This window comes from Amblyomma maculatum, chromosome 6 (assembly GCF_055883805.1).
Source record: "Amblyomma maculatum isolate TAMU_Amacu chromosome 6, ASM5588380v1, whole genome shotgun sequence".
In the NCBI taxonomy this organism is placed as follows: Eukaryota; Metazoa; Arthropoda; class Arachnida; order Ixodida; family Ixodidae; genus Amblyomma; species Amblyomma maculatum.
The window spans coordinates 97,483,273-97,506,184 of NC_139349.1; the positions used below are offsets into that span (position 1 = coordinate 97,483,273).

The 22,912-nt window shown below is 47.6% G+C and overlaps 1 protein-coding gene and 1 long non-coding RNA gene across 5 annotated transcripts in view; one reads left to right on the forward strand and one right to left on the reverse strand.

Moving 5' to 3' along the window:
• Positions 1 to 22,912, forward strand: part of LOC146186360 (uncharacterized) — a 238,079-nt gene that overhangs the window by 193,159 nt on the left and 22,008 nt on the right. For both annotated transcript variants that reach the window (XR_014708101.1, XR_014708102.1), the window contains one exon: positions 2,559 to 2,647. This is a non-coding gene — a long non-coding RNA (uncharacterized LOC146186360). The remainder of the gene's footprint in view (positions 1 to 2,558; positions 2,648 to 22,912) is intronic.
• Positions 251 to 22,912, reverse strand: part of LOC146186362 (uncharacterized) — a 265,514-nt gene continuing 242,852 nt past the window's right edge. For all 3 annotated transcript variants that reach the window (XM_084607139.1, XM_084607138.1, XM_084607137.1), the window contains one exon: positions 251 to 1,168. In XM_084607139.1, the coding sequence (XP_084463265.1) occupies positions 492 to 1,168 (677 nt within the window). In that variant the 3' untranslated portion in view covers positions 251 to 491. The remainder of the gene's footprint in view (positions 1,169 to 22,912) is intronic.

The following is a 22,912-nucleotide window of genomic DNA, read 5'->3' on the forward strand; positions in this document are numbered from 1 at the left end:
GCACTACTGGCACCACCGAACACAAGACGACCGGTATTCAGAATGAGGAAATTCAGAAAGTACGGATGAAAAGAGTACAACGATAAGAAAATAACAAACCTCGAAGCAATGCGCTTTGTACAAGCAGCCGGGAATCTATGACGACAAACTGTTTCCAAGTGGCCGCAGGCCATCGAAAGAAATCGCGGCAGACATAAGGTGGGGAAACACTACACTGAAAGTTAATACAAGAAAAATACTCGCTGGTGAAAAAAAAAAAAAAAAAAGAAATCTGAACGAGCAAACAAATATGAGCAAAATAATCAAACGGGGACAACACAAGCCACTAGGCAAATCAGGAACCGTCCGGCCCGTGCTCCCCTCTGGGCCGCAGTTCGCGCGCAGCACTGGCCAGCGTTCTAAATTGGAGAATGAAGTCCCAAGCGCGCGCACACACTCACTCACAACACCAAAAGCGTGCTTCACGCGGGCACCCTTGTGCGTCTCGCCCATCAGTCCCACCAGAGCAGCGAAGACGGATAGGACGAGAGCGGGATGCTCGGGTGGTGGTGGTCGAAGTGGAACGACATGCCGGCGGCGGCAGCTGCCGCAGCCGCGGCGGCCGCTGCGCTGCGGTCGTAGGCGTACATCGAGGGCGGGTAGGAAGTGACGCTCGACGTCTGAGCCGTGGTCGCTGCGACGGCCGTTGCGACCGCGTCAACGCTGGCGTCGTACCTGGACGCGGTCGTGGCCGCTGCGGCGGCGGCGGCAGCGGCGGCCGCTGACATCGTGGTGGTCGGGATGGGCCTAGCCAATCCGGCGGCGGCCAGGTGCAGCGGGGGCGGCGGGCCCGCGCCGGCAACGGCCGCAGGAGGGGGAGCAGGTACGGCGGCTGCAGCGGCGGCCGCGGCCAGGTACGGTGAAACGCCAGGAGGTCTGGACCAGGGCTCGTACGGCCTGTGCGGACTCGGCGGTAGTGGGAACGGCAGCGGCATGAACAGCGGCGGCGAGGCGTCGCCGCCGGCGGCAGCGGCGAACAACGGCGACGCGCTGGCCGTGGCGCCATACAGAGAGTGCGGCAGCGGGAACGACGAGGGTGAAGAGGATGTCGGGGCCGGCGAGTAAGGTGACGGCGGCAGCGATGAGGGCAGCGAGGCCAGGCTCATGTCGGCGGGAGTCACGCAGTCGGCTGCACCAGAGCAAAAATAGGCAGATGGAAGCACGAAGTATAAGTATAAGTAACGCAGTTCACAAGGAGATATTCATTGGCGACATCCAGCAAAAAAATATGGGCAAGTGAGGAAAGATTCTGAAAGCGCGAGAGGATTACCTGATGAGATCATATTACATAAGCTCATGCGCCACAGTCACTGCGATGGGCGCAAGACATGGTTAGTTACAGACATTTGGCCGCAGGCCTTATAGTTGCAGTATAAATGCGTTGAAGAAGCTGATAACCACCTATAATTACACGTCTATCACAAAATATTGACACCTTTGGTTTAGCGAATGAACAAATCGAGCAAAATTGCCACGTATATTTACACTGCCAGTTGAGGGCGACGAATCGGGTCTTGTAATTCCCTTGATTGAAGTCACGCTGTCTTCATAATTAACAGGGGCATTTAGTCTGGTTATATGACGCTCGTATAAAGCATGTTACTACCTATATTCCATACATGCTGACACCGGGTAAACTGATTTTGTTTGGGCACAACGTTGCGTGCCCTTTCAGTCATTTTGATCCATGTACACACCACACATAGACAGGTATGGGTTCTGTGAATCAGTATTGAATTCAGTAGAGAAAACAGAAATACGAATCTATACTGTAGTGTGCATACTAGCTGCGAGCAGACATTACTGAGGCTAAACGCCGCCGTTGCCAGACACTGTCCATAAAAGACCGAGGCAACGAGGGAATTGTAACCAGTGTGACTAGACAAAGGTAAAAGACTGCGCAGAAGCGTAGATTGACTGTGGCACTTGAAAGAGCATACATAAAGACCGCCGTGGTCATCTCATGCCGAAGGGGGCTAATAAGATTAGCTGCGCCTGCAAGGCAAGCAAGTCTGCGGATGTAGTCGACGGGAAACCAATTAGTTACTGATTTGAAATGTTTCATAAAATGTGCGTGGAAGTCGACGTTAACCGAGTCAAACGAAAGCTGCGCAGACACACACTGAACGATGTGGCGAAGCGGTCAAGTCACACAGAGACGCGGGTAGCCAAGAGAAGACAAGCCGGAACATTTGCATGCACTGTAATGAATTCATTATGCTTCGATATTAAACCAAAGCCAGGGACCGCCGCCAACGAAATTTGGGCAGGGGGACATCCAGTCTTCTAAAGACGGGAAAACAGGAATTGTCAGTTTTATGCGAAGCGCCATGCGACCGCTATGCATAGTGCAAGCATAATATTAGAGCTCCTGTTAATCTTGTCATCTGTTCCTTTTTTATCCTTTCCCAAATGCGATGCTATAGTGAGCGAGACAGCATAGAGGAAGGCGGGGTGGGGGGAAAGGGAAGAAAAAACGCTCGACTGAATAACCTGTCTACTTCTCTCTTTCTCTGCAGAAATGCTTGGCACCTGCTAAGTCTCGCAAAGTCACCGCGCAAGTGCAATTCTTCTTGCCTTCGATAACGCCAACTGAGACACCGTAATGGTAAGTTCATGACTTTTTTTATTCTATTTTTTTTTTTTTTTTTAGCTGCGAGCAGTCGCGTCCAATGTTAGCTGTAACACGCCGAGGGTGACTGCGAACTAGGAAAAATTAAGGAGCTGCCCCATACTGGAGACACTAAAGGGACAGTTGCTATTTACGCAACCATAAATTCTTGACTGTCCAGCTAGCAGAGTGTTTGTTATAACATACACTGAGTGTTATAGGTAACAGGGAGCACGACTGTAGTATAAAAAAAACAAGAGCTTGAGAAATACAAATGCAGAACAAAAAATTATTTTAACCTAACGTTTCGGTACCAAGTCAGTCCCTTCGATAAGGGGTGAGTGATACGAAATGGCGGAAACTTTTGTTTCAAAGACCCAACCAGGTGGACTTCCGCCCAAGATGCTCTCCTCCGAATGGCGTAGTACGTACCGGTTTATCCGCATCGAGCGAGGCTCCGTTCAAGCACCAATAGCGTTTTTTTTTTTTTTTTTTTTTTCACTCTTGAAAAGACCCATATAGTACCTGATCGCATGAATGTGAGGCAAACGCGAGAGCTAATGTTTGACAAGACGCGCAGCTATTCGCACCTCTTGGCGCGAGAACGCTTTTCAGCGCACCCTGCACCAAAGTGAACAATATAAAAATAAAAAAAAAGGAGGGGTGGGGGACGCCAACAACGCTTCGGCGCCATATATGCATCAGACACGCCACTCAACACGTGACAGTAGACAGGGCAAGCAAGCGACCCCTCCCCCTCAGGAAAGAAAGATTAATAACCACGAACATTTAAAGATGGCTTCTCTGTTGCTATAAGCTTGTACAATGGGGCAGCTTCAAGTGTGTAGGGTGCAAGACGGAACATCCTCATACCGGCGGCCCGTCAAAGGCGAAACCCTGTTCTGAACGCTAGCCACTCGATGAGCTCATTGTCGCCGCAGCTTACTTTCGCTTTCTCTGTTCTTATTGCTCTCGTTTGGTTTCTAGCATCCTCACGGAAGAAGGGCAGGGATTGTACACGAGAAGAAGCTTTGTGACATATCTGGGACGAACCGCGGTATCGTGGCAGACCGGGAAGGCACCGCTTCGAGGGGCCGAGAAAAGATGTCATAGTGGAAGCGAGCACGGAGCACCGCATATTCAAACGCTCGCGTACACCTATCAGCAAACGCACGCACACTGCATGCCTACTCGCGCAGACAGAAGAGCAAAGAGAAGAAAGAAAGAAACGGGGTCGACCGCCGATTGAAGGAAGGAGAAAGAAAAAGAAAGCGCGACTGTAGGTGAAATAAGGCGCTCGAGAGAGGATATAAAGTTTCGGCCGGGGCATTCAACTTTGGGGAGGAGCCGACGAGCCGGCAGTAACAAAAGGAGCGAGATGAAAGAGCTGCGCTTGTTTCTTGTTGACTGAGCGCTGAAAGTGTCGCCGCTGAAGCCGCCACGGCGTTATAGGAGCCGCGGCGTTAAGTGCGTGACTAGAACGCTTTGCATTTGTGGCGCCGGCAGTGCGGGCGCGTGCTATTGCTTGTCGGGCGTTGCCGCCGAGGCGGCGAGAGTAAGAGAGAATGGAGGAATGAAGGAAGGAAGGAAGGAAGGAAGGAAAGAATTGTTCGGACAGGATACTGTGTTAGAAAAAGATGCGTCAAACATGGAGGCGAAGAGGAAATAGTAATACAGGAGAAACTTGCCCCGTTCAGTGCCTCAACAAGCCAAACGTGCGCATAGATATAGAGAAAAAAAAGTTAACAAAGGTAGCGGTGGGAAAGAGAACAAGCGGATGTTGTTGGCTCACGTGGTGTCGTATATGCGCGCCGGGTCACGCTCCAGCAAAGACTGCCTGAAGCCAGGGTGTGGAACGGTCAGTGTGCAAAATATACATAGTTGGGGACAATGCAGCCCACGGTGTCAGATAAAGTTCCCTAGTTTGTCTTAGCCCTACTAGATGGCAGTTCGCTCAACGGTTTTTACGGTCTTTGACGTGGTGGGCAGCAATGCTTTTCTATGGGGAATACGCGCATTTTGTTAAGGTCATTTTCTCGGCACCTAAGGCCGATGATGGCAAGCAAATAATTTTGCAGCATTATTTTGAACGGGTTCGTATAAATCACTAGCTTCTGGCACGCTTAATTACGGGCCTCTTGCGCTGCCCAGGGGGCGCCACGAAAAAGGTGCTTCCCCTAGGAGTCTGCTGAGTAGTACAAATCAAATCCCCGGCGTCTGCATCCGAATGCATGGCATCATTATGGATGCACTGCTTTAATTTGTATTATGTATGAATTACAACAAATATAAGGCGCTAAACATTCTTTTAGGGTTGTAAATGACTGACTTTCAACAATTAACAATATATAACCCACATTCAGGTGTTATACGACATGCAGCAATCGGAGGCGATGTCACGGCCGCGAATTCGTGGAGCTCTACGAAAGCTTTACACGCAACTAAGCGGAAGCAAGTGAATACACGAAACCGCAACACGAATAGGCAGCGTAAACAACCCCTCTTAGGCACAAACAGCCCTTCCGATGGGCATCTTGAGCCGGCCGTGCATGGGCCGCTGGGGTTTGCGTTCAGTGCATGCATGTGAGCTAGTATAGATGATCCTAAGCTGTTTTTTGTTGTTTTTTTTTTTGCTTTTTACGCACCGTTTAGCTGATAAGTCACACTCGTAATGCTTGGAAATACAAAGTTCACGTACTGAAAAGTCGCACAGAAAGCCGAAGCTGGGACTGCAGAAACGTTGAATTACACCGCGGCAGGTGCTTCGGTATTAGTCGTTAGGTGCCGATATCAGTGAAGGCACGATAACCTCGTTCCACTACTGCTCATCTGTCAGTTGCCTTTAACATACATGCTTGCAGCTCTGGATCCAAAGCCTTTGCCCATTAGAAGTGCACTGTTAGATTAAGAACGCGCGGGGCAAGACCGAAATGCTATTGTCGGCTGCTTAGTAATTATAAATATGCGCCAAATGACGTCGATTGCTGTTTTCTCTTGAAAGTGGCTGGCTGCTTTGTTGAGATAGCAAACGTTTCAAGTGAACTCTAGTTTGTCGTCGTCCTCACCTTTCGTTCTTGACGTACGCACGTGCAGTTCTTATGCAGCTGACGAAGCCAGTAGCATAACGAACGGGTTCTTTCGCGATCACAAATAAACACGCGTACATAGCTGGCTGTACTCTATATATTTAAGCTCTGAGCCGGCAGAGCGACACCTTGTAGCGAACGGCGTTTCTCTTGAACAAGTGCATGCATGCACCTGATCGCCCGTACCAATCGTGCCGTATCCCCGATTCGTGCGGCTTGAAAGCAGAATTGAACAATGCAATTGTTAACTTTTCCGTGGCACCCTACGAAGCAAGCGGAAATAGCGGCGGTAAAGATGTTTCGGGACGGATGGTACTCGAGAAGATCAATGCCGCATGCTTTGAACATTTCGCCGGAAGGCAGCCGCAGCGCTTTTTTCTTTTAATTTTTAGGCTACTGGTGGTTCACAATGATGCCCATGATACATGATGACTGTTTTTAACGCTCACGAAGGGGCAGAAAGAAGGACGAATCGACGTAAAAAGTCTGCGAGATACGCACTGCAGCATAGGCAGAGCCGCCGTTGTACTACTCAGTCAGGGTTTTCTTGGCCGCCACGAGGCGGCACCACCCTACTCAAAACTCCAACGCAAGGTCCCTGAAGACCTAGAATGACATGGATTTTCGGCGCGGTATTTGGCCCTGCTGCACGAATAAGCGCCGATGCATTGGCAGCCCCATGCAGCTATCGTTCGCTTCTTTTGTTCTTTTGGCGTTGCCTCGCCTGTTTGCTTTTTAGTTCGCCCGTTCCACGCCCACTCCTGGTGCTTCGTAGTTCGCTCATTAATTTATTCCTTAAACCACTGTAACTTTTATTCCATTTCGTACGCACAGCTCGTTCGTACTTTCGTTCGCTTGCTTATCTCGTTCACTCATTGAGTCGCTTGCACGTTAGTGATTTGCCCATTCATCTGTTTTCTAACGCGACCGCATTTACCCTCTCTTCAGTCAAAAATCAATGCACTGCTCCGTAATTAAATTCGCCGAATTGCCGATAGGGGCGTGGCGTCATCAGGGTCGCAACTTAGCGCCAAAAAATTTGAACTTCCATAGGACGGCCGAACTTTGGGTAGTCTGCCGGTACAATAACAATATTTGGCACTCGGCTTTGGCACCACCAATATTTGGCACCACCAAATTTGGCTGTTGGTCAAGTCCCATAATGGATTAGTGTTTAGATTAATGTGGAATAAGGGTCGGATAAATTTAGTTCAAAATTAGATGTACGGTACTTGTACATTTCTGAAAGGAGATCACTCATGATATGCCATATAAAAAATCCAAGGATCCAATCGGAACTGGCAGACAAAGGTGGTGTGATGTGGAAGATGTTTGGGTTGGTTTATGGGGATTAACGTCGGAATGCGACTCAGGCTATGAGAGACGTCGTAGGGCAGAGAGGGCCGTCTCTCGTTGTATGAGAGCCGTGAGGCAGGTATATCAGCTAAAATTTGGACGGCCAACACTAACAGACAGCCGCGATTTACCGCAATGCTGCTACGATGGACACAATAGTGGCAAGTTAGGAAAAAAAAAAAACGAAGGAAAAGTGATTGTAAAGGGTTCGCCGAGCAGAAATTCGTTTTACAACTGTTTCCTCCTCTCTCCAATACATTTGTAGAGATCTATGAGCACCAGCAAACGAGAAGTCTGTCGTTGAAATTTCTGGTGGATAGCCAATCCAGATGTATTCAGTTCAGCAACGTCGCGTTTACGCAGCTTGCACTTGGAGACAGCAGAGCGTGAAGTCGCAGGACTAATCTATGCAAATAAATCTTTCTGGAAAACAGAGAAAAAGATATTAAGGCCACCTGTTTTCACACGCGTTCCCCAAGTTGAGCGCCAGGACAGAGACATCGAATCTCATCTACATATCATGGGCCTCAAGTGATAAAAGGCTGCAGGAATATCGAATACGTTGTTTGCTGCCAAGAGCTATAAGCGTGTCCGTTATCCTCATTAAGAGAGGCTCATAAAATGTTCTTAACAACATTGCGCCGTTGATCCCCGGCACTTATCTTTCCCACAAATTCGATCACTGCCATCACCCACGGCAGAAAGGTCGTCCGCCCACATCCCCACCGCGCATACCATCGGAGGCGCGCGTGCCTCTCAAATCGCCCCGAGAGGCGGCTCTCCCACAACGGCCGTGCCATGTACAAGAAAGTGACAGTGTAATGTTTTTCAGCCACTCCCAGCAACAAGTTAGCGCGCGCTGCTGGGAACTGGCCTGCGCGCGTGTGTGTGTGCGCGCGCACGCACGCACACCAGGGAGTGCGAGCGCCGCGTAGGCTTCATGCATTGTGCAACGCGCCTGTCATTATGGTAATTAATGACCTCTCGCTGGGCGTGACGGGCGCCGCGGAGCGTTGCAGATCGTGCTCGGGAGAGCGCCTCTGCCGAAGGGGGGGGGGGGGGGATGGAAAGCAGGAGGAGGAGGATGTCATCAAAGCCACTCGCGACAAAGGAGAGCCCCGAAAGCGCGGATAGATGCCCTCGCCTGGTTAGGCTGCTAAATAGTCGCGATTAAGGTGATACCGATCGCTTGAGGCAACTGGAATTCATTAGCGTTTTCCTCTGGAGTAATTCCTGGCAGCTTATCGCAAACTTTGAACATTCCATTTTTTTTTTTTATCGTCAGCTGCAATTAAAACAACAGGCGTTACCTGTGTCAAAAGAGTAGTTATTTAAGCGCGGAGGCACACGCGAGCTGTGCGGTTACAGCTGAGCTATGGTGTTCGTATGAGGAGTGAAGGCAGATTAGCAGCATACGTAGAAAGGTCACCACTTTTATGATAGGGAGTCTACCGAGAAAATGAAAGGAACTTCATAGTACAGAAAAAAATAGAAAGCAGGATTTGATGGTGCTGGGAGAGGAGGATTGCAGCACCAGTTTGGGTGGATTTAAAATCCGCTCTCATAGTGATATAGAAGTAAGAAACATACCCCCGAAGTATAGCTAGCCCTGCTCTGTCGTGGCGATGTTCATCCATGTTTTGAATTGTCATTGCGCTCTCGCCGGTATTTTGATACCTCCCGTGTACCACTTTCCTTCATGAACTGCGTATGCACACACGGACTGTCGAGTGTAACTGTTTCCCGCATTCGATGCAATCGTTTTGTGGCTCGAGCAACTGCTTTATTACATTTACTAGATGGCAGGTGGCGAAACGCCCGACTCAAAGCTCGGCACTGAAGTCTCCGTAATAGCACCAAAGAAAACGAAAACCAACTGGAAGACAAAGGGATTGCTAGAGAGAGAGAGAGAGAGGGAGAGAGAGAGAGTGTGTGACAAAGAAAGAAAGAACGAAAGAAAGAAAGAAATATGCAATTGAAAGAATCCGCGCATTAAATAACGAATATTATGTATGCCCTATTGACCAACCTGATTTAAAAGACTGCCTTTCACTTGCTGCGACTTCTGATTCTGACATCGACGGGTTTGTCTTATGAATTACGCGCGACACACACCGACGCCGCATTCTCCTCGGTCGGCTGTTCACGGCGTGGAAGAAGAAAGCACCTTATGTCAGCACTTTGCCTTCATTTTTTTTTTCCCCCTTTACGAACGGAGCCTGAAGAAAAACCGGGCACGTGCATCGAAAGAAGCATGAAAAAGGGAAGCTGCGCCGAATCCAAAGAATTGATGCTGCCCTTTGCACAGCCCTCCGTTGCTCCCGCCAGCCTTGGCGAGATCGACACTCGCACGCAGGGAGGCTGCAGAATCTGTGCGTGACGCGCCTAAGGGATTGCGTGAGACCTCACAAAGCAGGGCGCCTAAAGTCTCTGCCATTTTTTTCTTCTCACGTCTTCCACGAAATAGGCCCCGAGCGGAGCTGGAATCACACCTACCGGCGCTGACCTGTTCGCGGCATTTGCCTTTTCTGTCAAGCGTGTCAACACGTGCCCACTACAGTGTAGCGAAGGCGTCGGAGAAGTCATGCCGAAAAAAAGAAAAAAAAAGTACAGACAAATTCGAAACGTGAGGCGGCGTCACACTTGGATCGCTGGAAAGGAAACAGCTAGGCGAAGACGCTCGCGAGAAATGAAAATGGCGTTCTACAAACCTACGGATGCGAGAACGGATCTTAGAGCTGCGAGGAAAGAGGGAAAGAAAACAATCACCGGAGCCGGTCACAGTGCTGGTTATGATGTAATAGCACGCGACAAGAAAGCCACATGATGGCTTGTGATCACGAAGCATAAACCGAATCTGCCCAGCCTGCTGAATGATAAATGCGCATTGCCCTCTCGGCCTGCTCTCTTGCGTGGGATAGCCGTTCAGCAGCAAATGTTGGCTCGGGAAAGTTCTCAGTGGTGCACATGCACGACTTCCTAGCCTTGATTTCAGTCAGCGGGTGCTCGACACCACCTGGGAGAATAGGAAGGTTCCCACCTAGGAATCATAACGTTTAACCAAGGAAATTTATATTTCGCCTTTTCCCATCAATCTAGCACCGACGTCATGTTGATGTTTGTTGTTATTATCAGAGGTAAAGAAACTGTGGAGTTTAACTCCCCGAAGTCGCACATAGGCCACAATGGGCGCCGTTAGTAGTAGGCTCTTGATTATTCACACTAAATACGTGTTCAGATATCGCACCGCTCACGGGCGCTTTTTGAGCTCGACAACGCAAAAATACAGCCCCTCCACAACCGCGGGATCGAACCTGTAACCTTGAAATTAGCAACTGAGCGCTAAAGCCACTGATCCCCCGCGGTGAAACTTACAGCAGCTTTTGCCCGATGTAATCTCTTACCAATTTCGTCAACATTTCTATCGGAAAAACACTAACGAAGCATTTAAGACGGCTGCGGATAGAATTTTTCAAGCTGTACGTGGAATACAAGAGAGCCTACTGCAATGCAACGAAATATGAAGGATGTGTACTGCAAGTTGAGTTTGCACAGAACTTTTATCGCGAATAAGGCTTCCGTACGAATTCAAAACACCAGCTACTTGAGTGTTTGCGGCGATTGTTTATGACTTTTTTGCAACAGAACCGTGGGAAGTATAGGTGAAGGAAAACGAATAACGAAGTAAATGAACGCATTGAAATAAAACAAACAGAAAGGCCAAAACGATCAATGTTATCAAAGGAAGCCAAGGACACAGCTTAAGGGAAGTGGCCATAAATTTCAGTGAGAAAGAAGACACGCTACCCTTTTTCTCTAGCTAAAACTGCCTCCCCTTTTGAGGAAACCTGCCACTTTAAAGCCGCGCAATAACGAAAACGTCAAAGCAGGAAGGAGAAACCGGGTCTTAAGAAGTACAGAACTGTCACGAAAGAATTAAGGGCCGCTAATGTTTAGTAGTGTACGTGAACGGGTCGCGAGCACGCGACTTACGATGTTACCCTATGAGCATCGAGGGAATGCACTCAGAAAAAAAAAAAAAAAAGAACAATAGGTGGTACGAGATATGCTTGACGGTAACATAAATTTGAGAAGACTGCAAGGCATGCGGTGCACCCGGTTTTTCGACCCGAGAGGTCAAAACTGCTCTTCCATCTCGGTCTCCCCGGGACATTAGGCCTCCTCATCTCGCGGCCTCCTTTCATTGACCTCAGTCAACCGGACGTGACAAGCGACTCGCACGCTCTCTTCTTCACATCCCAAGCGACGAGATAAAGCGCATTAACCTCGGTTCCTGTAAGTGAAACGCACTACCGTAAACAAGGCGCGGGTGAGTAGCACTGGGAGCTATCGTTTAGAGAGATATTTCCCTGTAATAAACAAAATACCCAAGGAGAAACGACGGAGCTGGTAAAACAAAGAAAAAGCGAGAAAGAGAACTCTGGATTCCCCAGCTGCGCGTCAAGATAGAAATTTTACAAGGAGAACTATTGCCCCCCCCCCCCCCCCCCCCCCTCCCCCGAGCGCCCTTTTCTCTTTCTCTTGCAACGTACAGGACATTCTGAAAACAAGGCGGCATATGAGTGGAAGTCCAAAATGGTCGCGCATTACGGGATGCAACAGAGGCCGCCTTCTCCCAATACTGGACCGTAGCAGCCTTGTTTGACCCCCCCCCCCCCCCCCCCCCCCCTTCTCGATGTCTTGCGTCGTTCTCCTGTCCTCTGTTTACATATTATTGCACTAGATTTACCCGGCGGGCGACTCCGACGGAGCACGACGTTGATAGGCTCGCATCGGACTGAAGGTCGGGTGCACGAGGTCGCTGCAGTCGGGCTGCGCCTGAATCTCGCTATGGCTGCATGTGTGCAGCTAGCAAATCAGGTCTCCCGCTGGAAGGACGCGGAAAATAGAAACACCGACTCGACGGCGACAGCAGCGTGCTTTGTGGCGCTAGTTGCCCTACTCTCTTAATACACAGGGTTTCGGGAGGCTTATTTTCACCGGCGTTTGCCGAGGCAAAGGGATGTAGGAGAGAACGGATGGGATTACAGACAACGCCTGCCATTCATTCTCCTTTCAAAGACAACGGTCGCTGCCGAGGACGAAGGAGTGAGCTGTAGTGGCAAGAAGCAGAACAAGTGGTGCACGCGTCTCCTGTGCGCTTGTAGTACGTCGGTCGTGCTGCTGTCTTGCATTTGCTTTACATCGGTGGCCGCTGTGTATAGGCACGGTCGAAATATTACGGACATTCCGTAGAGAGCATATGACGGTCCGTGGCGCTCTATGTTCTGGCATATGTATACGTATGAATGTGTATTTCCCGAATTTCTACTTAGGTACAGCGTGACAAGAGTTCGATTTTCCGAGCGTGCTTCGTTGCACTATATGGCTAGGATTGCGCATGCGAGCTTGCGTGAAGCAATTTTCGAAGCTCTAGCATGGTAGATGACAGACTTCGCTTTGTCGTCGTCTCCTCGGCACCATGTGCCAGAGGCATACTCGAAAGGAGGACCGCGATGTTACCCAAGTTGCCAGGAGCGATAAAGATATAAAGCCTAGCTTTATAACCGCGCGCTGTACGAAAGTGCCTGCGTGGAATAGGTGTAGCGTGGCTGACAGAGCATCTAAGGACAATGCAAGGCTGCATTACGATCTCACCCTGCCATCTTAATAACGAACTCCGAGTAGGCTTTCAACTCGGCCCAATTTGGCGATGCACCGAAATGGTGAGCCGGTTAGACCTCGTGAAATAGCGCGCTCACACTAAAAAAAAAAAGGAAGAAAAAAAAGGAAAAAAAAAAGAAAAAGAAAATCTTTTTCAGAGATGGTTGTTGGCAGCACCGAGACGCACGAAAAGACGAGAGTGCGAGCGGCGGAGGCTTGTCTTAAATGGTCGCCCAATTAATGCGCCATCCTTCAATGTCAGAGAACAATTGGCAGAAGTAAAATTATAATTTCGTAGCCCCTCCTCCAGTATAAAGAAACATAACAAACAACAAACAAAACATAGTAAACAGCGGCTCGATATACTTGACCGGGTTCTTTAAATGCCGCCGAGGCAGAAACGTCCACGAGGTCTCCGTTTTAGCACGCGTTCATTCATCTCGGAGCACCTTATTTACCAGAGCATATCCCCAGTGAGACTAAGTATTACGCTCCTTTCTTCTGATTACTTAATTGGAACCCTGTCACTTATACTTGCTATGCTTTTTGCACCACTTCTCCCACTGTATTTCTTGTATTATATTTTGTTTCCAATTCCTGGGCGTTTAGGTAAATCTAACTCGCTTACCTAGAACAAAATCTCAATCAAATACCGGCAGAAGTGCGGGCCCTGCGAATACGCTAGGTAGTGTCCGTTCATTCGGAGAGAATTTAATTCGCCAAACGACACTCCGGCACTTAAATCTCGCATCACCACGGTAGTTTAAGGCGTAACGTCTTCAGCTCGTTGCGAATACTTTTCTCACTTCCTTTTCCTACGATCTTTACTTCCCCTGTGCTTATTCATTTCTTAAGCAAATGTGCTTGCGGGCACGAAATATGACCGCTTTATTTATTTCAGTGATCATTTCGCCCCCTCCTCCCTTACTGTCATCACCTTTGGATATCACAAATTCGCTGTCTCCCTGCAAGCAGAGCAGAGTAAAAGGAAGGTCACCTGGGTCGTACTTAAAATATGTAAAACGTTACCACTAAGCATTGCTCGGAGCTCGATTACAGCCAACCTTGTCACGAGCAGACAGACAGACAAGCAAGAAGTCACAAGCTGGTCCAGCGACAACGCAGCTTGGATAAATATGTAAGCGTACTTTCAACGCGAGGCCGCGTATCTTCTAACGCTTGGCTGGCAGAAATTTCAGGCTTCAAACTGCAACGCGCTGGCTGGCGTCTCCCATAAGCAGGCGCACCCAAGCCGCGATATCCTCGTTTGCGGCCAGCAGGCGACCTGCCCCAAGGACCATCAAGCAAGCACCGCTGATCAGACCGCTATCACGAATGCGCGTGTACTGTTACAAACCTGTTCGCGCGAGTGGGAAAAGAAAGGGGAAAGAAAGCGATGAAAATACACGCTGGGCGGCAATCCACGTTATTTGTGTCGCAGGTGCGCGCGAGACAGTTTTCAAAAGCCCGGCAAGGCCGTAAAGGATAAATTACGATCACTTAATGAGCCCTGGTCGGTTCACCACTGCTGTCGGTCAGCCCTTTGCAACATTGTAATAGAGACTGGCGCCACTGCCTGCTCCGGCTGCGAAGGTGGTTAATGGGCCACGGCGAGCCGCGGTGCGCCCCAAAGACGGGGAGCCGACGGCGCGCCACTGCCTAGTCGTCGCATGATGGGGCCGCCCTGGCGTGCACTGGGTGAGGGGAAGAAGAAAAAAGCAAGAAGAGAGACAGGGACGCGGAGAACCAACGGTAGAAGGAAAAAGAAAGAAAGACAGCGCGGAGCCTAGAAAACAGAGACATACGAAGGCTCGTGCACAGCTACGCCCAGTCCTCCAGGTAGGGACCGAGTACGAGTTGGTCCCGCGCTGGCGGCACGCCGCACGGCTGGCTCTGCCATGCTCTACCCGCACCGGTCGGAGACGTTTCACGCCAACGCCGCACAATGGGAGACCGCGCGAGAGGTCATTAAGCTCGCGTGGCCCGCTTCGCTGCCTTCAGACAATGAAGGAGAGAATTGCGCGAGCAAGAGCGTACGTGAGCGGATTTTTATTGGCCAAATAGAAGAAGGAAGCAGTTGGAACACCCCACCTCCTACTCTCCTCCTGCCATCAGTCCTGCAGTATTCTTGTAGTTGTGGGTGGTTCGCTTGTTCAGGATCGAGTGGGAGGTTACGGGGGATGGACGTGAAGCAGCGTCTGAGGTGAGAAAGGGCGTAATATTGCTGCTGCAACCCAATGCTCGCAGTTTGCGAGTCTGACTCGTTAATCTTGCGTGCAGTGCTCAAGCCTCGTATACTCCTCTGCACACAAAGAGAAACCCGGCCGCTGCTGCTAGCTTCCAGAAGCCACGCATGTGTGCATGTGAGACCATGTTGACGTGTGTGTAAGCCTAAACCGGAAAGAAGCGCTACTGTAATGAGTCATTTAGGGGACTTACTTCGTTACCGCAACCATTAGTCTTCAGGAAAGCAGCCACTGCTCCTTTTGCGGCTAATTACAAAGGCAGATCAGCCGTAGTTGGTCTGTCCACGGAATGACCGCTTCGTCGCGATGACCTAGCTGCTCCAGTAGGTCCCTTATTTCATACACATTACAGCGTTAGAGTCTGAGGCCTTATTTATGCCCTGGAGCGATCAGTTGGGGGATAAATTCAGCGATTTATAAGGAGTGGTCCGAGTGCTCTATACGGGCTTGATCCCAACCACGACGTAAGAATATCTCAACCGTACATTGCAGGGCTTGGCCCGCTAGAAAGCAGCTCGCGGAGGGCCTTTTGCGTAGGTGAAGTGGCGAGGCGTCGTCATTCGCTTATTAAATGACTTCAAGACGGTGTCGTCCGCAGTGCAGTGCCTATAAAAATAAGTACAACGAACGTATACCGGAATACGAAACCAATGATGATGTCAAAAATGGCCAGTACAATGTATGAGGGGCAGGCTTTGCTCGGCTCCCGAGAGGTTTAAACATATAAGGATAAGGGACACAAAAAGGAACGGACGTTGAAGCGAACAAAAAAAAACAAAAAAAAAACAACAAAAAAAAAAACAACTTGGTGATGACGAAAAGTACCAAGAAAATATTGATTAAATGGCAAAGAAACTAAAACGCAGTGAGCAGAACAAAGACTTTTCGTTGATATAGTACAATGTTGGCGTCCGACTTTATTTATTCGTTAGTTTCCCAGCAGTGCAGAATTGTTTCACGTTGTCGCCTCACAGAGGAGGTAGAGTCCGTATCCAGTACAAAGGCACACGGAACAATGCGCCAGCAATCGCTTAGAGTCAAGCATATTGTAGGTATTCAGAAAAAATATACATGTAGTTTTTTATTTTTAAGATTTGATTCACGACTTCGTGATTTCATTTCTGTATACGTATAACTGTGTGCGTATATGCTACAAAGCATATACGCACACAGTTATACCTGTTCCAGAAAAACACTGCAAGATTTTCTTCGAGCTATGAAAGCGGAGGCGCTGTGCAGTCACCAGGGCAGTTTCTCACTTTTTTTTTTTTTTTTTCGATAAGGTCTACTTGCGACCTTTTCCGTCCCAGGTGCACTTCAGTCGACACCTGCGCGGACACTGCGTATGCCGTGCAATTTGCGTCAATGCACAGGCGGATGAATTGTGGTAGTGCTGTTCGGCTTAACTGTTTAGTGTTGTCTGTGTGGAATCATGCCACAAGACGCTCGTTCACGTTTTTTATTTGTTTAATTCCGTTTATTATCTAACGGAATCCAAAAGTGTACTCTAGATTATGCTATCTCACAAACCTGGGATTTGCGCAACGCGAGCTTCATTACTGGGCCTTTGAAAGTTGTTTCTTCTGGACTTAACGTCACAGATCAAAGAAGATTCACAGGTGTGTGAACCGTACGCGCGCACGCACGCACGCACGCACGCACGCACACGCACACACACACACACACACACACACACACACACACACACACACACACACACACACACACACACACACACACACACACACACACACACACACACACACACACACACACACACACGGAAAAGATTACGAACTCGAAAGAAACAACGAGGATGCTGTTCGTGGACAGCGCACTTTGGACAACAAATACTAATACGAAGAATCGGGAACCTAATACAGAGCGCCTGTGACCAAACCTGAAGGAATGCAAAGTGCCTATCTAACAAAAGCAGTGAAAACCAATAACTGCGTTTAAGGTGCCATTTCTTGAATGTTTTCTATTTATCTCACCAGAATAGTCTTAAAAAAAAAAAAGAAAAAAACAGCTTTGACGCGCACACCTCCTCAGCGAAGGTACCCACCCTTGTGTAGAATTATGCCAGTAGAATGAGATTCAATACACGCTCGACCGCCAGCCGAGCTGCGCTATGCTAGACCCAATAATACGGTCGCGCAGCGGGAAGCCGCGTCTTTGTCCCGTCCTCTGTTGACACTACTATACGCCCAACCACGGAAGCGGTAAGGAAAGTCAGCGCTTCCGTCGTGCCTTCGGGACAAACGGAAACGGCCCCGCAACATATACAAGACGAGCAGGCCACTAAACGAGCCCTACATCAACGCAGAAGGCGGAGGAGCTGGTGTTTCCGCAGAAATGCCGACATGCGCCAAGAGCAACTCTTGGATTAAAAAAAAAAAAAAAAAAAAAAAAAGAAGAAGAAGAAGAAAGGAGCGCGCGGCATGGGATAAGAGAAATTCAAGAGGAGAGGAGCGTCAACCCGCGGAGACGGACGAGGGTGCTCGACGAGGGCTCCGTGATGGATGTGACATATCGCGAAGCGGCGAACAAGAGCTCGGAGGTGGAGCGCGAAGGCGCTTGGGCACATTTTTGCGTGGCTGGCGCATTTCTTTTAAAGTCTGGCGCGAAGAAGCGCGTAGAGTGAACGTCACGCGTGCGCGCGCGATGTGACTCTCTGGACTGTCAGCTCATCGTTACCACGAGCACTGCTCCTCGCTGTCGCACGTCCGTCCGGAGGTTTCAGTTTGTGATAACCAAGGATGACACAGAGAGACAGATGCGGAGTGACGCTGCTCCGCGTACAGGCCTGATAGTGCGCTTTTTTCGGGCTTAAGGCGAGCACTGAGCGGCACTGCTTGAAGAACGAGCGGCGGCGAGAGGGGGCGCATCGAGCTGCTTGGGAGACTTCGACTCGAGGTGGCCCCAGCTGAAGTGACGACAGCTCGAGAGGAAAAGTGAAATTCAGTTTTTTGCCGTGAAACGGTAGACAGATCGACGCTACTTAGAAATGCATGCAGTCTCAATCAGAATTTTACTTGTCAGAAAATAGTATAATAGCCTTGTTCCACGCTTTAGGCAGCCAGTTTTATGTGGCTGCGTACCTTTTCTCTCGCGTGTGAGATTGAAACATCGGAACATTGATTTCGACGTGGAATGATGCGGACGGTAGAGGCAGTAATTCGGCTAGTTCGGCGCTCTTGTGTTTACTGTGATGAAAAATATTCGCAACATTCTTCCCTTATAATCTTGTACCAATGGCCTTCGGCTTTCACATGACAATCTTAACGCGGAGACTGATGATATTTAAGAAAAAAAAATTAACAAAATTAAACAAAAAAGCGGAGGAAGAAGAGCTGGCGGCACCGCCAAGCAGTCTAGTTCTGTCCTCTTTGGGAACTTCAAACTGTAGCGGACGCGAGGGCAACTGTGGTGTCTTGTGCATAATCGAAAACTTGAAATACTTATCAGTTTTTCAAACATTGATCGCTGAAGATCCACGCGGCAGATAAGCCAAAGAGGTTTTAGAAATGCCACCAGACTGAATTGAGAAACACCACGGTAACCAACCGAGGCTGCAGCTGCTTGCTCAGCAGCGCTATCTAGACCAGTGCGATGCTGTGGTTGCGCGCTGTGGCAAATAGGTGGCATTTCGAAAGTACAGTACCACATCCCACTACAAGCACCCCACAAAATTGAAGCAGTGAATTAACGTCGCAATGTATTCGGATCAATCCTGCCTCTTCCTGCCAAGCTACACACAGCCAGCGTGTAAGGCGATAGCGGGAGCACAGCATCGCTTGTGTTGACTATGAGAGGGAAAAAAAAATTAAAAACGGCATTCAGTTGAAGCCTTTTCCCATTATCCTGCAGCACCACGCTAGCAAGCGTGTGCAGAAAGCGCTATTATTTTGAAATCTACGGACCAGCTCTCTTTTCATTTTAATGTGACAGTTTTCTATGAGTAATCGCCATAAAAAGCAGCAGCGGCAACGTCGAGTAAAAGTAGCACCGAAAACCTAGCATTGCAGAATCAGGAGTGTAATGTCATCACCCTTGAAACCAATCAGGAAGCGGTGCCAAAATCGCAAGGGCCCCATGGTCCACCAGAAAAACTCGTGTGTGCTACCTTTAACCAAAAATTTGAGGGTCCTCCTATATGAAATATCGGGTTCGCGCTGGCCAAGCGGCAAAATTTGGAGGTCCATCCAAAATTTTCGAAATCAAAGTTGCGCCGCCGCTGAAATGGTGGATTAGACCGAAACATTCCTGCAGTGCTTTCAGATGCACCGCACGTAATCCCTCTAGTCAAGATTCGTTTGCGAATTTGTGCGGGTACTCGAACGCTTCCAATGCTGAGTAAATTCGTTAGTACTTCATTCGACGAGGCTTCAAATGAAGTTCGCTGTATTATCGCACACCTTGAGCGAGAAATTTTTGGCACAGACAGCTGCTGAAAAGAACATTGGAGGAAAGTGCACTCAAGAGATGTCATGCACACAAATAAAACAAAAAAAAGTTACAAGGACGATTACGATATGCTTCTTAATGCGAAATTTGACGCAGGTGTTTGCGCTTTTTTGCGATGTATGAGGTAAAAAATTTGAGAGGTGCTTGTATGTATGTATGTATGTATGTATGTATGTGTGTGTGTGTGTGTGTGTGTGTGTGTGTGTGTATGTATGTATGTATGTATGTATGTATGTATGTATGTATGTATGTATGTATGTATGTATGTATGTATGTATGTATGTATGTATGCATGCATGCATGCATGCATGCATGTATGTGTGTATGTATGTATGTATGTATGTATGTATGTATGTATGTATGTATGTATGTATGTATGTATGTATGTATGTATGTATGTATGTATGTATGTATGTATGTATGTATGTATGTATGTATGTATGTATGTATGTATGTATGTATGTACGTACGTATGTATGTATGCGTATGTACGTGGATGGGAGGATTCCGCCCCTGTCGCGTGGGCTACATTTCGACCGAATTGAAAGCTAAACATACCCGTGTACTGTGTGACATGACATGTGCACGTTAAAGAGTACAACTTAACCAGAAGCCTTCTGCGGTGTCTCTAATATCCGATGTGTCTGTTCGGGACGTTAAATTCGATATGCAAACCTAGTTGGAAAGTGTATGGTTCACCATTTGCAGAACTGTGTTCAGTGCGCAACAAACGGCAAAAAAAAAAAAAAAAAGTAGGGCGATGCTTAAGCTTCGCCTTAACAGTAGATGCGAATCGCCTTTAACGCTGTCTTTTCATTGCGCAATCCTTTAAAAGTTTTCTTGTCTAAATCAATTCAAATTTAAAACTATTATTACCGTAGCATCAGCACACATCCCAAACCCGCGTTAGGAAGTGTACCCGTCTTGCTTGCAGTGGAGCTGAGTTCGAACTCCAGCGGGGACAAATTTATTTGATTATATTTAATCGCTTTATTTTTATTGTGGGGCGTCTGAAACTGCCGCACGAGGTCATGTGGTTGCGGCGTCAAAACTATGTCGACCAAACACAATTTTTCCGAACGAATATGCCCGACACGCTGGTGCGCTGACGAGCTGCAAACGGTTTGAGCAAAACGTGTCCCAATGGGCGCTCGCAAAGTCGAATATCCGAGGCAACAACGCTGCGGGTGGAGCTATTCGCTTAACTGTTCTTGCCACAAAGCAGCTTAACTATTGCTCTTTTTTTTTTATGTTGCGCGCTGTTAATCTAAGCCCCGGCGCGATCAAAGATATTACAAAATTAGGCCTGCGGGATCAATAACAGCGCTCCAAAGCTTTAGAGCAATCTCAATTAGACAACGGTAATGTGGAAAGAGAGAAAAAGAGGCCTTTAATTAGTTATGGAAATAAAAGCATAGATATTGCCCTCAAGCAGAATAGCGTTGCCTCTTTTTTTTTCTTTTTTTTTCACATTGCACGGTATTCACTATAGCTAACTCCCCTTTGTTACAGCAGCGCGGTTCTTGCAATAGCAAGTTAACCATGCAGTTTTAGATTTCTAGAAAGCTTAAGAAAACTCAAAGCACCCAAACTAGGCTGCGTGGGCGGTGTTTATAGAGTCATGCAACTGCTGCCACTAACGTTACTGATGTAAAGCCTATCGTTGAACAAGTGAAATATAGCGACTGCCTGTTATAATTCTTGTCAGGAAATGGGAAATGATAGTATGCAAGCCCAACAATCCTTGTTCGGCATACGAGTGCAATCGTGCACGTGCGCGCAGATAACGTCCCTGGCGATACAACAGCAGTTTTGGTCGTCAAATTTCGAAGTCATGGAAATTGCCAAATTTTAAAGTGGTTTTCGGAGGAACAGAAACTCACGCGTACAGAAACGTGTAATGTGACGGGAACGATCAAAATGAAGAAGTACAGCCCGCAGTAAAAGTGTCATGAAAAATGCGCGCTCCTCTCGAAGGCCTTCCGACTTGCCATTCAATTCACGCGTTCGCTCCGTCCATTCCGTTGTTGACAATGTTCAAGTAGGTGAAACGTCTTGCGTCTGACCTAAGTGATCTTTTCCGACCCTAGTTATCGCCATAAAGCTTACGGCGCAGAAATGTCGCGACGTCGGCACGTATAGGGCGACGTATGCAAAATGAATTCGTATGCTGTAAGCAGGAAGAAATATATACATACATATATATATATATATACATACATATATATATATATATATATATATATATATATATATATATATATATATATATATATATATATATATATATATATATATATATATATTATAACGAGCACCCTCATTTCCCCTTAATTGATCTGCTTGTAGATTACGGGGGTCTAGGTTCTGGCAGTCTTGAAGCCATAGGTAGCGTAAGAGGGTTCTAGCACAGCTTTCGCCCTCGCTCTTCAGCACGTTCTACGTGACGCTGGCGGTAACAAAGGACGTACTACGTCCACCGCTATGGCTGAGGGTGGCGCTGGTGAACACTCTAAAGGTTCGTATACAGACAACACAAATACCCAAGCAAGTAGCAGGGGGGACAGCGGCCGATGTAGCTCAGTTGGAAGAGCACCGGACGCGATATTCGGAGGTCGGGGGTTCGGTTCCCACCATCGGCACGTTGTTTTTTCTTCTACTTTGTGTTTAATTATCTTTCCCCTAAAGAGATTACATTACTAATTTCTGTGATTATCCAAGTAAACATTAAAAAAAAGCCATGAAGTACCATCCCCAACGCTTTCCTTGGCCTCGCCGACTGTTGGCTTCTTTCCTTCATATATATATATATATCTATATAATATATATAATATATAATATCTATATAATATATATAATATATAACATCTATATAATATATATAATATATAACATCTATATAATATATATAATATATAACATCTATATAATATATATAATATATAACATCTATATAATATATATAATATATAACATCTATATATATATATATATATATATATATATATATATATATATATATATATATATATATATATTTCAACAGCACAAGAGGCGCCTGTACACATGGATTTCACCGGACGGTCTGTACAGGAATCAGATCGATTATATTATTTGCCGGCAGAGATGGAGAAGCGCTATACAAGCAGTAAAAACAAGGCCTGGGGCCGATTGTGGCACCGATCATCAGCTTCTTGTTGCCAAAATTAAGCTTCGATTGAGGAAAACGCAGAAAACTAGAAGGCCTTTCAGGTATGATCTGGATCAGATTCCATTAGAATATGCTGTGGAAGTGAGGAATCGATTTCAAGAATTAGATCTAGAAGACAAAGAGCCCGAAGAGATGTGGACTGATGTTCGTGATATAATACAAGAAGTTGCTACTAAGGTAGTTCCAAAGCAAAAGAAATGTAAAAAAGCAAACTGGTTATCTGAAGAGGCTT